At 51.5% G+C, this 14,713-nt stretch overlaps 4 protein-coding genes across 4 annotated transcripts; 3 read left to right on the forward strand and 1 right to left on the reverse strand.

The window, feature by feature from the left end:
* Positions 1-1,018: 1,018 nt before the first annotated feature.
* Positions 1,019-3,916, forward strand: K441DRAFT_628280 (SE-domain-containing protein). Its single transcript, XM_067646190.1, has 4 exons — positions 1,019-1,533; positions 1,732-2,024; positions 2,324-2,960; positions 3,142-3,916. The coding sequence occupies exons 1-4, from the start codon at positions 1,242-1,244 to the stop codon at positions 3,417-3,419; spliced, it is 1,500 nt and encodes a 499-aa protein (XP_067508500.1). The 5' UTR covers positions 1,019-1,241; the 3' UTR covers positions 3,420-3,916.
* Positions 3,917-4,889: 973 nt separating this feature from the next.
* Positions 4,890-6,215, forward strand: K441DRAFT_673975 (uncharacterized protein; the record flags this gene model as incomplete). The annotated part of the gene is made up of 1 exon (XM_067650696.1): positions 4,890-6,215. The coding sequence occupies one exon, from the start codon at positions 4,890-4,892 to the stop codon at positions 6,213-6,215; it is 1,326 nt and encodes a 441-aa protein (XP_067508501.1).
* An 845-nt stretch (positions 6,216-7,060) lies between these two features.
* K441DRAFT_653410 (purine and uridine phosphorylase) lies at positions 7,061-8,810 on the reverse strand. The gene is made up of 2 exons (XM_067647537.1): positions 7,428-8,810; positions 7,061-7,362 (listed from the first exon to the last, which is right to left on the reverse strand). The coding sequence occupies exon 1, from the start codon at positions 8,465-8,467 to the stop codon at positions 7,436-7,438; it is 1,032 nt and encodes a 343-aa protein (XP_067508502.1). The 5' UTR covers positions 8,468-8,810; the 3' UTR covers positions 7,061-7,362; positions 7,428-7,435.
* A 545-nt stretch (positions 8,811-9,355) lies between these two features.
* On the forward strand, positions 9,356-13,202 carry K441DRAFT_603199 (WD40 repeat-like protein). The gene is made up of 3 exons (XM_067645293.1): positions 9,356-9,446; positions 9,500-11,013; positions 11,071-13,202. Coding segments are annotated over exons 1-3 (3,540 nt in total). The 5' UTR covers positions 9,356-9,445; the 3' UTR covers positions 13,096-13,202.
* The last annotated feature ends 1,511 nt before the right edge of the window (positions 13,203-14,713 follow it).

Genomic DNA, 14,713 nt, shown 5'->3' on the forward strand with positions numbered 1-14,713 from the left:
TCCACCCGCAACTCCACTGCTGCCTCTCCCTCCGTCTCTCGCGACCAGAGCCATAGACCCAGCGCCGACAGCTCGCTGCGACCTGCCTCCATCAACACCGGCGGTGGCAGCTCGTCCGACCCACGCTTCAGCGAGTTCTACGACGCCTATTACCGGCACTCGCAGCTCAACGTCGCGCAGAAAGTAGAGGCGACGAAGCGACCAACGCAATTGCACCTCACGCAACCGACTATTGTCGAGGTGCCATCGCTGCTACCATCGCCTGCGCCGCCGAGGTTGTCTAGTGCGAGTTATCAACCTGGCAGGACCCTTTAGTAATCTCATTGCTTCCTTTCTTTCATCACAGCGAGGAGTTTTGGGGAGGGAAAAGTAGCAGTAATAGCATTTTCGATTTTTTTTTGTTATAGCAAGATTCTCGCAGGGAATGCGGACGACCATTCATGCCGAAGGACTCTCTTGCAGTAATACTCAAAGCAGGCCCTCACTTGACTTAACCAGGCGGGGCCGCGACGCTCATGGTAGTAATGTATAAAAAAGCCAAAACAGATGAGGATTATTATTTGATATACCCAGCAGATAGGAGAGTGGTTCTCGGAGGATGGTTTATGTACATGTAGTCAGCTTATGCGCGAACTCCGCAGCCACAAACCAAAACAATCCCAACTACTGCCCTCCAAAACTCTCCGAAAATACCATTCTGCCTCCTCGACGTCTTCGTCCTGCGTATCCGTGAAATGCAAGCCTCCGGAGTCCTAACTGCAGCGCCAGCATGTGAAAGGCCCTACCACAATGCTGCCCCTGACGCCGCATCTGCCCAAGCAGCACGCAAAACAACAAACCGGCAGAAAAACATGTGAAGACTGCGCCACACGGTAAACTGCCTATTGCAGCGTGTCGACAGGGGGCGCGCTCCGCCTTTCTGGTGCGAGAAACACGTGTGGGTGGTGTCGACGCAAGGTCCGGAGCCGCTGACCGCCTTCGCTCTCTTTTGTCCGCCGCGCTAGCGCGCTTTCGTTGGGGACGGGGTGCGAATTATAATTATGAGAGACAGACTCCGGTGCTCGACAATTTACCTTACCTACAGTGCCTCTCCGCTTCCGTCGCTGCGAAATTGCGAACTGTCTTAATTCAATTCGAGAGAGACGAAACTCTGGGTAGCTGGACGACTTGTGCACGCCTGATTTAACCAGCCAAACTAACCAACCCGCACTCGATCGAACTGGCCGTAACCCACCGCTACAATGCCGCTCATCCTCGACGAGCCGCCCTCGTCCTCGTCCTTCTCCGCCGCCGTATCCACCACCACCTCGACAACCGCCCAAGACGACCGCGAAATCCGCCGCCGCGTCCACCACGAAGCGGACATCGTGATCGTCGGCGCGGGCATCGTGGGCTGTGCGGCGGCTGTCGCGTTCGGGAAGCAGGGACGGAGCGTTATTCTGCTGGAGAAGAGCCTCAAGGAGCCGGATCGCATTGTTGGGGAGCTGTTGCAACCCGGGGGGGTTAGGGCGCTGGAGGGATTGGGGTTGGGGGGTAGGTTTTAGCTTTCTTTTTTTTTTGGAGTTTGGGAGGGGATGGGGAAGAGGGATTGGGAAGGGAGAGGAAGAGGGGAGGTTGATTGGGGAGAGGGTGCAGGGTAGAGGCGGGCTGGTGTGGTTCTGTGGATACTGCGCGCGCGTTGTTCTGGTTGCGGGTAATTGGGCTCTTGCTGACTTGTTCCGTCTTCTGCAGACTGTCTTGAGAATATCGACTCGATTCCCGTCTACGGATACCAGGTCATATACTACGACGAGCCGGTGTGGATACCATATCCTGAGGACAGCAGCAGCAGCAGGGAAGCGCCGGGGAGGCGGCCGGAGGGTCGCTCGTTCCATCATGGCCGCTTCATTCAGAAACTCAGGGCTGCGGCGATGAAGACGCCGAATGTTACGGTTGTGGAGACAACGGTTACGGATGTGGTTAAGAATGGGTGGACGGGGCAGGTGTTGGGGGTGGAGTGTGAGGCGAGGAAGGAGAAGGACTATGTGAGTTGTTTTTTTGTGTTGTTGGAGCTTCTATGGAGCTGTCGTTCTATTTCCTCTCGTCATTATGACCTTTGCTTGATTCCGGAGCTTGAATGCCAAGGGTGGGTTTTACTAACGCCTGTTGCTCCTCAGCCTTGCGTTACCTATAACGCGAGCACAACAGGTGTCGGTGGTTTAGTGGTGAAACCCATCATTCCATTCGAATTTCAGTAGACCCAAATTTGATTCCCGCCAGCAACTTTTTTTTAATTCACGCCAGACCTTCAAATCCTGTTAAGCAAATTCTGACTATTCAATAGTACTTCGGCGCCCTCACCCTCGTCGCTGACGGTTACGCTTCCAAATTCCGCAAGACATGCTCCCCCCACACACCGCAAGTACGCTCCAAATTCTGGGGCCTAGAGCTCATCGACGCCGACCTACCCATGCCCAACCACGGGCACGTGATCCTGTCCTCCGGTCCCCCAATCCTGCTCTACCAAATCGGCACGCACGAAACCCGCGCGCTCATCGACATCCCCGACCACCTGCCCTCGGCGGCGCCCTCAGCAGGCGGCGTGAAGAACCACCTCCAAAACGTAGTCCTCCCAACCCTCCCCGCCTGCGTACGTCCCAGCTTCGCAGCCGCCATAGCGCAGGGCCGGTTCCGCAGCATGCCGAACTCGTTCCTGCCGCCGTCGACGCAGCGCACGCCGGGGCTGATCCTGCTGGGCGACGCGATGAACATGCGGCATCCGCTGACGGGCGGCGGAATGACGGTCGGGTTCAGCGACGTGCTGCTGCTGTCAAAGCTGCTGGCGCCACGGCGCGTGCCGGCGCTGGAGGACACGAAGGCGGTGGCACGGCAGATGCGGACGTTTCATTGGCGGAGGAAGAATGGCGCAGCGGTTATTAATATTCTCGCAATGGCGCTGTATAGTCTGTTTGCGGCGGATGGTATGTTGGCCTCGGTTTCTACCTCTCTACCTCCATCCATCCATCTCCTCCCTCCCCTATTCCACGCAACCCCCCTTCACGACCTACCACACCCACCCACCCTCTTTATTCTCTCGTAAACCAGCCCAGCCGGCCAACAACCCCCTTCCCCCCGAATCTCCTGCTAACGCTCCCACCCTAGACGCCCACCTGAAAACCCTCCAGCTCGGCTGCTTCCGCTACTTCCAGCTCGGCGGCGCTTGCATCGACGGCCCCGTCGGCCTGCTGGCGGGCATCATCCGACAGCCCTTCGTGCTCTTCTACCACTTCTTCGCCGTCGCCTTCTACGCCGTCTGGCTGCGCGTGGTCGCCGCGCCCGCTGTGCAGAAGCCGTGGGTCGCGGTCGTGGGCGGCGGCGCGGTGCTGGCGAAAGCCGTCAGGGTTATCGGGCCGTATATTGTTTCTGAGGTGAGGGTGTGATTGGGGGAAGGGGAGAGGGGGGGGTTCTTGTAGTAATTAGTTATGTTTTTAGTATTTTTGCGCCTTTTTTCCCTTTTTTTTTTATAAAGAGAAGTGGGGAAGCGATTTTTTGGTGCGGCATTTGGGTGCATTCGGGCGGGTCTGGTGTTTGAGGGTTTGAGTTTGGATTTGGGATGGGATTTTGTACTGGAAGGGGTTCTATACTGGAAGGGTCTTTTAGAGCGGGGAGGGTGCGGATAGTGAATCGCACCTCGATACCTTTTTTTCGGTCTCTCGAGTAGATGCAGTGATATACTGCTTGTGTGAAGGTATCTTCTTTGAGCTGCGTTGTTATTATGTTGGATTTCTGAGCCTAGGGATGTAGTCTCCTGGGGATCCGAAGAGAGTGCGGTGAGCTGGTGGTATGGCAGTCTTAATCAGATTGATTTTGTCCCTTCTGGTAAAGCACGAACCTGGAAATGAGGATTAAAATTCCACCATATATAATCACCAAACTCAGCAATATTCTTTAATGATCCTAAGTCTAAATATGAGCCATCGTAAGAATGTAGAGCTAGTTAGTCTAAAATGCAATAAGGAAGAGATCTAGATTAAGGCCATCAGCTACTAACTACATGTTCATCCAAGAGTTAGTTGGCTCCTTAGAACCACCCGGTAGAACTACCACTGTTGAACTCGTTACCGTGGATCCTGCTCCCTTTCGGTATCGCTAGAAAGCAGAGGTGACGGTGCATAGCACCTGTTGGGTGTTTTGATTTAGAATGGTTTATTGGCCCCTCTATGATGGGGTTGAGACAGATCGCTCAAATCCTCACCGAGTGTATCACAGAGGGATCAGTTAAGCTCACCTGGCTAAAAGCTCGGCTCACGTGTTCGATGCCGCCGATCGTGCCAAGTAAAAGGGGTCGAGCTTACTACCTGGTGAGCTTAGCGAAACCGAATGTTGGGTATAGTTATAATATTATATAATTAAAGTATAGCTCTAATATATCAATAGTAAGAATGTTAAAGAACTTTATATTAAAACCTCATCAGGCGTGAGTGTATAGGGCTAGGGTTTGTCTAGTGTAAGATTTTCAACATGAAGTATTCTTTCGACTACACTCACCGAGTCTCGGACTGCGAAGCGTCTAATTTATGAGATAAGCTAAAAGTAAGTTATGTGGAGTCCGCGATCTAAGTTAAGATTATAATATATTTTATGCGTAGACACCGGAGATTGGAAAATATATGCTATGCAGTGCCTGAAGTTAAGCTGCACGTTGCTCTCTGTCAGTTAAAACATAGCTGCGCCGCGCCCAGTTTCAGAGCCTAAAATTGGGTCCGCGTCTCAGGTCACGAAGCGAGGAAGTCTGCACCAATGCCAGTTTCCAGGAGCTTCCAACTTGATACAGAGACATATATATATATATATGAGGGTATCCCAAGCTATGAAGTTCCCAGTCAATCCTCCAATCTGCTCTTACCACTATGCCGTCGAATTGGATAAACCACTCCATCTCCTCAACACCCGAAATTAAGACATCCGAGGACATTGCGAACGTTGCGCATTGGCGAATTGATGAGTTCTACTTTCTGATCCACGTTGAGCTACTCTATGGCTCCCGTAGGTCTAGAGGTAGCCTGCCTGCCGAAATCGAAGAACGGCTTCGCGGTTGCGCGCCTCAAGATGTATCGGGGATACTGCAAAAAGCGCTCATTGCTGGCTCTGTGATGGACTCAGGCTGGCTCGATGACTATAACGATATTGCGGAAGCGATTTCTGTCATTACGCAGGGATATCCAAAGGAATACCTGGCGCAACGGAGAGCGCTAAACGATGCTGCCGCCGGGCGAGAGATGAGCAATCATCCCCGAAACAAGAAAGTCCACACCGGTTCAGCATCGAAATCCTCTAGCAAAGCGCCAACCAAGTCCTTCCCCTTCCTGAGCCTACCCGATGAAGTCCGCAACCACATCTACCGACTTACGCTCACGCCAGAGCCACTGATAATTAGCGACTGGGCAATTGGCTCCTTACCCTCAACAATGCTGCGCAGGACTGAATACGACGTATCAATCGCCTCTACAGGCGACACGCGCAGAACTAGCTACATCGTGCTCTCGCCCCAGCGCCACCGCTTGGGGACGGAGCTCAACCTGCTGCTTGCCAATAAGCAGGTCCATCGCGAGGCGTCAAAGATCCTGTACGGCCGCGAGTTCCAGTTTCGCGGCACGGCTGACAGCACCCTTGCGTTCCTGCACGACCATTTCCGCAAGCTGAAGATGATGTCCAGGATTTCGATGCGGTTTACAACAGGAGAGACAATACCGTTTATGGGCTGCGCGGCCGTGTCGTCTTCGTCGACGACGCCGCCGTCAACGCCGAAGACGAGCTTACTGGCTTGGAAGAAGATTTTTAATATTCTGGTTCGCGCGGCTTCGGGACTGCACGATTTTGAATTGATGGTGGACAGGAAATTTTGGGATCAGGCACCGTGGTGCGAGGGTCCGGCGGCTGTGTTCAATGATACGGCATTATGCCAGCCTCGCAGTCTCTCGAAGCACTCAGGAAACACTGAAAACTTCTTGCAGCACGTTGCGAAGCTGTCTGGCATCAACTTCCGGTTGTCAATCGCTGGTGCGGGTGAAGATCAAGCGAAGAGACACTTTCAGCGCGAACTGGAGAAGTACATATGTGAGAAGATGTATAAGAGGCCATATATGGCGGTAGAGAATATTTCTTGTACATGCCGAAAGAGGCTATTGACAGAAGCGTGTGCTTGGGACGGACAGAAGCGGCGGAGAAGTGGGTGAGACTTTCTACGAACTCATGAATTCAACGTATTTACTCTATGAAATATGAATCAGATTTCTTTGGAGTGAGATTAAGGTTTACGCTTTAAAAATAGGGTTGAGGGAATTTAGAACCTAAATACTGCTTCCGCCGGTGAGATTCAATTTTGATTGAGAGGGTCACATGCACCACATCCTACTCTTTCAAACTTGCTCCCATTTTTGGAGCTTCTGGATCATCTATCATCTTTTCGTCTCAATAATTCTTGAGGAGAGCATTTCAGGGAAAGTTTTCTGTGCGGAAATGTGGATATGCTAAAGCATTTTCCAGATCGTTTAGTGGATAAGGACAGGATTGTTTGTCAACCCTTGAAGATCTCTAGGATGGGTTAAAATTTTATTGTTAGAACACCGCGTTTTATGCGCGCGACTCTGGGATCTCAAAACTGCACGGGGCGCTAGGGAGCGTACTGTGCAGGGATACTGTAAACCAGGAAGAACGAGATGGGGAAACAGGCAGCTGAAAAGCTTGCAGGCGCTTGCAAAATTGGCTTCCGGTTTTTGTATCCGAGAAATTCTCCCCGCAAGGTCTTTCTGCAGCTCTTGGCACGCACTTTACCCAGGCCCTAGTTTAATGATGGTACAGATCCTAATAGGAGTTACACTATCCCCTGCACCGTCGTCAGCCGTACAAGGGATAGTAATTTTCCGTATAGTAAACCCACTGAAGTTCACTACGTCGCAATCGCAGTTGCTTTCGTCCACAGATGATCGTCACCCAAAATTTGATGAACGAGCAGCACTCTTTCATACGTGATCTTAAGTCATTGCTCTAGATAATATTCAGGATATGCATTCACTGAACGGGCAGGATCAGGAGGGCAGACTAGTTGTCAACTATCAGAAGTGGAATCACGTGGATATTGAAGACAGAGCAAAGTAAAGAAAGGAGAAATATCTGTTTAAGATCTTATCAAAAATATAGGGAACTTCGTATCATACTGTCAGTTATTTGTATCTTAGGTAAACATGATACGGAAGATGGTGTGCCCTAATTACAAGAGATATGAGAAAGGAACGCAAGAGAGAGATCCTTAGAGAAGGCCGGGAAGGTCGCAGAATGGTTGGCGGACAGATTGCCAGAATTTCAGATGTATAGTGAAAAGGTCTCGCTATTGCGTCAATACTGCCATGCTGAATCAGAATCACCTTCCTCAGGGCAAGAATGCTCACTTGCTTAATCAGCCACTGCTGATGTTCAAGTCGTTCCCTACAGAGAAATTGCCAGAGCCCGAGCTTTGAACTCCTTGCCCGCGAAAGATATGTTGAGCAACTAGTCCATGGGTGCCGGTGGACGAGTCAGATCCATGCTGACCGAGGGCTGCTGTTGCGATGGAAGGCTCTGGCGGGTCCACATAGGAAAGGAGCTCCTTGGCACATCCAGCAGCCGCAGCAGCAGCATAATGCTGCCAAGCATCGTTCTTGTGAGAGTCTGCGTAATCAGAGATGCCCCGGATGGCGATACATGAATACTCAGTCGTGATACCAGCCGCTTCCATCTCAAAACACATGATATCGCCTACCACTCTCCCGTCAATTTCAGCCGCGTTCGTAGCGCTCCTCATAACTTGATCCCCAGAGGCAATCAGCCCGTAATGAATCTTGGGAATGGGCTCACGTGGGGTCCGCTGAACCACTTTTATCTTGTTACATTGCCCACATGTGGCTTGATTATGGATATGGCGATATCCTGATTCGAAGAGCTCATCCGACTCTGCAGGAGGCCGTTGGTAGGAGATCCGAAGATCATCACTTTTCTGGAACATGGTCAACAAGAACTCGGGGATTTTGTTTTTGAAAATCCTGTGGTCGGACCGCATAATGCCGACAGCACTTCTCAAAATCTCTGGCGGTGGCCAAAGAAATCCCTTCATGACGAAGCCTTCCTCAGTGCTCTTGCCTAGGTCGTACTGGACCACGCCGCCATGCTGGCCGTCGGGCATACTGACGACCACGTCGCCCAAGCGGATGTCATTCGTTTTGCTCGGCACGCCTCCTCCAATACCCACCATCAATCGTAACTCGATCGATGGAAATGTACGCGCCATATCCTTTGCGACAGCCGCTGCCGCACCTTTCCCCTGGCTGCCTGGAAGGCCGGCAAGTACAACATTGTGGCCACTGAGCTCTCCGAGAATATACAGAGTCGACTCGCCCGGCTTTCTACGCAGACGGACGTGTTCTTTGTCCAGCATGTAGCGGACAGCGCTCATCTCGAATTCTATAGCACACACGATACCGACAGTATAAGCTTCGTAGCCTCGGCGCTGCTCTCATTCCACACTCCTGATTAGCGCAGGAAATTTGTTGGTCGAGCGGGCATAGCTCTTGTCTACCTTCCATCTTGATCGTCCGGACTTGTCGAATGACTCGAACGATGTCACGTGCAGGACCGGTCGTTGTTGGGTAGGGACAAGGAAGTGAAAGCTGAGGTGAAAGTCGAAGAGATGATATGGGTAAATAAATGGATATTCGATGCTGGTGTCGGCTTGTCTCCCGACAGCAGTGGTGCGGCTTAAGTAGTTAGCAAATCAGAGAATAGTCAATGGGACCGCGCGTGGGTGATATGGCCATTGTTTGGTTATTATTGAAAGCTCAGCAGGCTTCGAAATCCAGTTAATAAGGGTTCTCAAGCATAACCTTGCGACTAGGCTCGAAACGTTCCGTTGGGTGCAGGTTTTTGGCAAAGTCTGGACATACCGGCATGAAATCGGTGGACCCGATTGGATACAGGTGTTCCTAGTTTCAGCTTGATAGGCGTTAAGGCGCGGCTAGTTGCAGGCCGGCCTCAACCGCCCGCAAAATCACTTGGCACAGTGAGCTTTGCAAGGGTCGTACACACTAGAAACAGGAGCGGGCAGAAAACTACAGTTGCTCAGCCGCTTCGGCCTCCCTTCTCATGAAGTTCTGCGCAACGCTTTTCTGATCTCTGTCACTTATCCTTATGCTCGGATCAATAAAATAGAAACGGTTACTTAATTATGGACGCTAGACCTAAGAAGATCCGGCCGACCAAACACATATCAGTTTCCGCCGCGGAAGACCAACGCGAACAGCAACAGCCCTCACCGATACCTGTTCCTCCACATGAGGCTGGCGGAGTGTCTTCCTATCAGAAACAGTCTATTAAATTCACTGGGCAAGGGATTCAAAATGCTGGAAACTTCAACGTCAGACGGGACATAAACATTAGTTGGTTGAGACAGTTTCCCGGCGTAGCACAGTGTAGGGACTGAGTAGATTAGTGCGAGCTGGTCCCGACTCCAGCTGCCTGGCAGACCTACGGACAACCGATCCCCGTCACGACAAAAAGCGCATTCAGGACACTAAAGGTGGCCTGCTGAAAGACTCATACTGCTGGATTCTCGACAACGCCGATTTCCAACGATGGCGCGACGACGAACAGAGCCGACTGCTCTGGATTAAGGGGGATCCCGGCAAGGGCAAGACCATGCTGCTCTGTGGTATTATTGACGAGTTAAAAAGCCAAACAGGCCTTCTGCCCTACTTCTTCTGCCAGGCCGCCGACTCGCGCATCAATAATGCCACGGCCGTGTTGCGTGGCCTAATCTATCTGCTCGTCGACGAGCAGCCATCGCTCATCTCGCACGTGCAGAAGAAGTACGATCACTCGGGCAAAGGGCTCTTCGAGGACGTGAATGCCTGGGTAGCCTTGTCCGAGATCCTTACAGACGTTCTGCAAGATCTGAGTTTGAAGAGCACTGTCTTGATCATCGACGCACTCGACGAATGTGTGACAAATAGGGCGCAACTTCTCGACTTGATTGTCCAGATGTCGTCCGAGTCTCACTCCAAGTGGATTGTGTCCAGTCGCAATTGGCCGGAAATCGAGAAGAGGCTAGAAATAGCCGGAGAGAAGGTTAACCTGTGTCTTGAATTGAATGCAGAATCCGTTTCCGCTGCTGTTGGCAAATACATCCAGCATAAAGTGGATCGATTGGCGAGGCTGCAGAGGTATGACAGCAAAACACGAGATGCCGTACGAGATCACTTGTCCTCTAATGCAAATGACACATTCCTCTGGGTGGCTTTGGTCTGCCAAGAGCTGGAGAAGATCTCACGACGGAACACTCGCGCTAAGTTAAAGGCGTTTCCGCCTGGACTTGACGATCTTTACGAGCGAATGATGGAACAAATATGCAGCTCGGATGATGTTGACATCTGCAAGCCGATACTTGCTTGCGTGACGACCGTATATCGGCCTATCACACTAAAGGAGATAACATCTCTCGTCGATATGCAGGAGGATATATCCGATGACCCCGAGTACTTGGAGGAGGCCATACGGCTTTGTGGTTCATTTCTAACTATTCGAAACTGTACCATCTATTTCGTGCATCAGTCAGCGAAGGACTTTTTGCTCACAAAAGCAGCCGGCGACATTTTTGTATTGAAGATACAAGAGGAGCACCACAATATCTTTTCGAGATCGCTACAGGTCATGTCCGAGGTCCTGCAACGCGATATGTACGGTTTAGACGCGCCCGGATTTCCCATCGACAAGGTCAGCCAGCCTGATCCAGATCCATTAGCTGCGGTACGCTACTCGTGCGTCCACTGGGCTGACCATCTGAGTGACTCGGATTCCTGTGGAAAACACTTAGAGGATCTCCAAGATGGCGGCGCCGTCGACACCTTCCTGAGAAAGAAATACCTCTACTGGCTCGAGGCCCTCTCCCTTCTTAAGAACATGTCACAGGGGGTACTTTCAATGGCAAAGCTCGAGGGTTTACTTCAGGTTAGCCTTAACCAGTGTTACAATTTTACTCAAGGCCCCAACCTAATATCACTTTAGCGAAGGGCAGATACGTCCCAATTAAAAGACCTAGTTCGAGATACACGCCGTTTTATTCTATACCATAGATGGGCGATCGAAAACAGCCCTCTTCAGGTGTACGCTTCTGCACTTGTGTTCAGCCCCGCGCGTAGCATTACAAAAAATCTGTATAAGAAGGAAGAGCCCGAATGGATTGCAATCAAGTCGGGCATAGAGGATGACTGGAATGCATGCCTGCAGACGCTCGAGGGGCATTCGGACTTTGTCAACGCTGTAGCCTTCTCCCTGGACGGCACCGTCGTGGCATCGGCATCGGGCGATCGGACCGTCAAGCTATGGGATGTGCGGTCGGGACAGGAGCAGCAGAAGCTCGAGGGGCATCGGGGCTCGGTCAAGGCTGTAGCCTTCTCCCCGGACGGCACCGTCGTGGCATCGGCATCGAGCGATGAAACCGTCAAGCTATGGGATGTGCGGTCGGGACAGGAGCAGCAGACGCTCGAGGGGCATTCGGACTCGGTCAGCGCTGTAGCCTTCTCGCCGGACGGCACCGTCGTGGCATCGGCATCGGAAGATGGAACCGTCAAGCTATGGGATACGCGGTCGGGACAGGAGCAGCAGACGCTCGAGGGGCATTCGAACTTTGTCAACGCTGTAACATTCTCGCCGGATGGCACCGTCGTGGCATCGGCGTCGGAAGATGGAACCGTCGGGCTATGGGATGTGCGGTCGGGACAGGAACAGCAGACGCTTGAGGGGCATTTGGGCTCGGTCAACACTGTAGCCTTCTCGCCGGACGGTACCGTCGTGGCATCGGCATCGGACGATGGAACCATCAAGCTATGGGATACGCGGTCGGGACAGGAGCAGCAGACGCTCAAGGGGCATCGGGGCTCGGTCAACGCTGTAGCCTTCTCCCTGGACGGCACCGTCGTGGCATCGGCATCGGGCGATCGGACCGTCAAGCTATGGGATGCGCGATCGGGACAGGAGCAGCAGACGCTCGAGGGGCATTCGGACTTTGTCAACGCTGTAACATTCTCGCCGGACGGTACCGTTGTGGTATCGGCATCGGATGATCGAACTGTCAAGCTATGGGATGTGCGGTCGGGACAGAAGCAGCAGACGCTTAAGGGGCATTCGGGCTCGGTCGGGGCTGTAGCCTTCTCGCCGGACGGCACCGTCGTGGCATCGGCATCGGGCGATGGAACTGCCAAGCTATGGGATGCGCGGTCGGGACAGGAGCAGCAGACGCTCAAGGGGCATTTGGGCTCGGTCAATGCTATAGCCTTCTCGCCGGACGGCACCGTCGTGGCATCAGCATCGGGCGATCGGACCGTCAAGCTATGGGATGCGCAGTCGGGACAGGAGCAGCAGATGCTTAAGGGGCATTTAAGCTCGGTCAGCGCTGTAGCCTTCTCGCCGGACGGCACCGCCGTGGTATCGGCATCGGGCGATGGAACTGTCAAGCTATGGGATGCGCGGTCGAGACAGGAGCAGCAGACGCTTAAAGGGCATTTAGGCTCGGTCAACGCTGTAGCCTTCTCGCCGGACGGTACCGTCGTGGCATCGGCATCGGACGATGGAACCATCAAGCTATGGGATGCGCGGTCGGGACAGGAGCAGCAGACGCTTAAGGGGCATTTAGGCCCAGTCAGCGCTGTAGCCTTCTCGCCGGACGGCACCGTCGTGGCATCGGCATCGTATCGAACCGTTAAGCTATGGCATGCGCAGTCGGGACAGGAGCAGCAGACACTTAAAGTTGACTTCCCTCTTCGTGAGATTTTATTTTTGAATAACGAATCATACCTAAATACCGATCGCGGAGTTCTTGATATTACACCTACTCGTTCTAGCTCTACGTCTTCTGTTACTATACCATTGTTCGTCAATGAAAAATGGATCGTTCGCGGTTCAGAAGCTCTACTTTGGATTCCCCCTGAGTATCGGGCGAGAAGTGTTGCCGTTTTTGGCGGGTTGGTTGTTCTCGGGCATGCATCGGGCCGCGTTTCGATGATCGTGTTCACTTTACAAGCTCAGGTCTGAACCACCGCTAAATCATAGAATATTATTACTATAGTAAAATCTCCTTAATACGATATGGGGTATATAACGATAACCTCTACATTACGATCTACACCCCTTAATCAAGCCTTTTTTGGTGTAATATTACGATAATCTGACTTTTGGCAATATCGTTAAGCACCTACCACCAATATCGGTATAACCAGTAGAGAATTTGTATGGGAGAGGGCCCTATTTAACCAGCGAGGTAGACATCCTAAGCCTTTTTAGGTATTAAGCTCCTCTTTTTCCTACTTATTCACCCAACACGTGACTCTTGATATAACAATACCATTGGTATTACGATACGCTCGGCCGAACAAACGGTATCGTACTAAAGAGATTTTACTGTAGTCAATACATTGGCTTTGAAATGAATAAGCATAATTATTTATCCTAGTAACTATAATGGTATCCCTTAACGCTTGCGTCCTAAGATTAAGTGGTCCGTGCAGAACACTAGAATCAAACAACGCATATAGCTTTATTTAATTGATTTAATTGGCTCGTTCTTATCGATAACGGTAGGACGCAAACCAGCCTGTTAAGGGATACAGAACTTATGAAGGCATGTATAGTATCAGGTGAAGCTATCTATCTATCTATTCTATATCTATATTGTATCTATATTGTATTGTTCGAAGGGTCTTGGCGGGTTTTAATTGGTCAAAGAAATTGGTCCTGGTCACGTGCTACCCCATTAAATTTTGAATCCTCCCCTTGCTGCTGCGAAGCTTTGCAAAAGCTCTGCAAAAGCTCTGCACAAAGCTCTGCTTATAGCCCTATCTAGAGCTTTGAAGCTCTACTAACACGCAGCACTAATATACTAGGAAGTCTTATGATCGTCTCCACGAACGTCTCCACGAACGTCTCCACGAACGTCTCCACGAACGTCTCCACGAACGTCTCCACGAACGTCTCCACGAACGTCTCCACGAACGTCTCCACGAACGTCTCCACGAACGTCTCCACGAACGTCTCCACGAACGTCTCCACGAACGTCTCCACGAACGTCTCCACGAACGTCTCTACGAACGTCTCTACGAACGTCTCTACGAACGTCTCTACGAACGGCTCTACGATCGCCTCTACGATCGCCTCTACAATTGCCTATACAATCGTCCGTACGAACGTCTCCACCATCGTCTCTACAAACGTCTGCACGAATGTCTGCACGAACGTCTGCACGAATATCTGCACAAAGCTCTATAAAGTTGTTTACAAGGCCTTTGAAAACAAGCCTAAAGATAAGCTCTACGTAACTCTGCTGAAAGCTCTATTAAAGCTCTACTCCGGGCTCTATCGAAGCTCTACTCTAAGCTCTACTCCAAGCTCTATCAAAGCTCTACTCCAAGCTCTATTAAAGCTCTACTCCAAGCTCTATCGAAGCTCTACTCTAAGCTCTATTAAAGCTCTGCTCTAAGCTCTATTAAAGCTCTGCTCTAAGCTCTATTAAAGCTCTACTCTAAGCTCTATTAACGCTCTGCTCTAAGCTCTATTAAAGCTCTGCTCTAAGCTCTATCGAAGCTCTGCTCCAAGCTCTATCGAAGCTTTGCTCAAAGCTCTACTAACACGTAGCACTAATATACTAGGAAGTCTT

Source organism: Cenococcum geophilum (genome assembly GCF_001692895.1).
Source record: "Cenococcum geophilum 1.58 unplaced genomic scaffold K441scaffold_5, whole genome shotgun sequence".
NCBI classification, from domain to species: domain Eukaryota; kingdom Fungi; phylum Ascomycota; class Dothideomycetes; order Gloniales; family Gloniaceae; genus Cenococcum; species Cenococcum geophilum.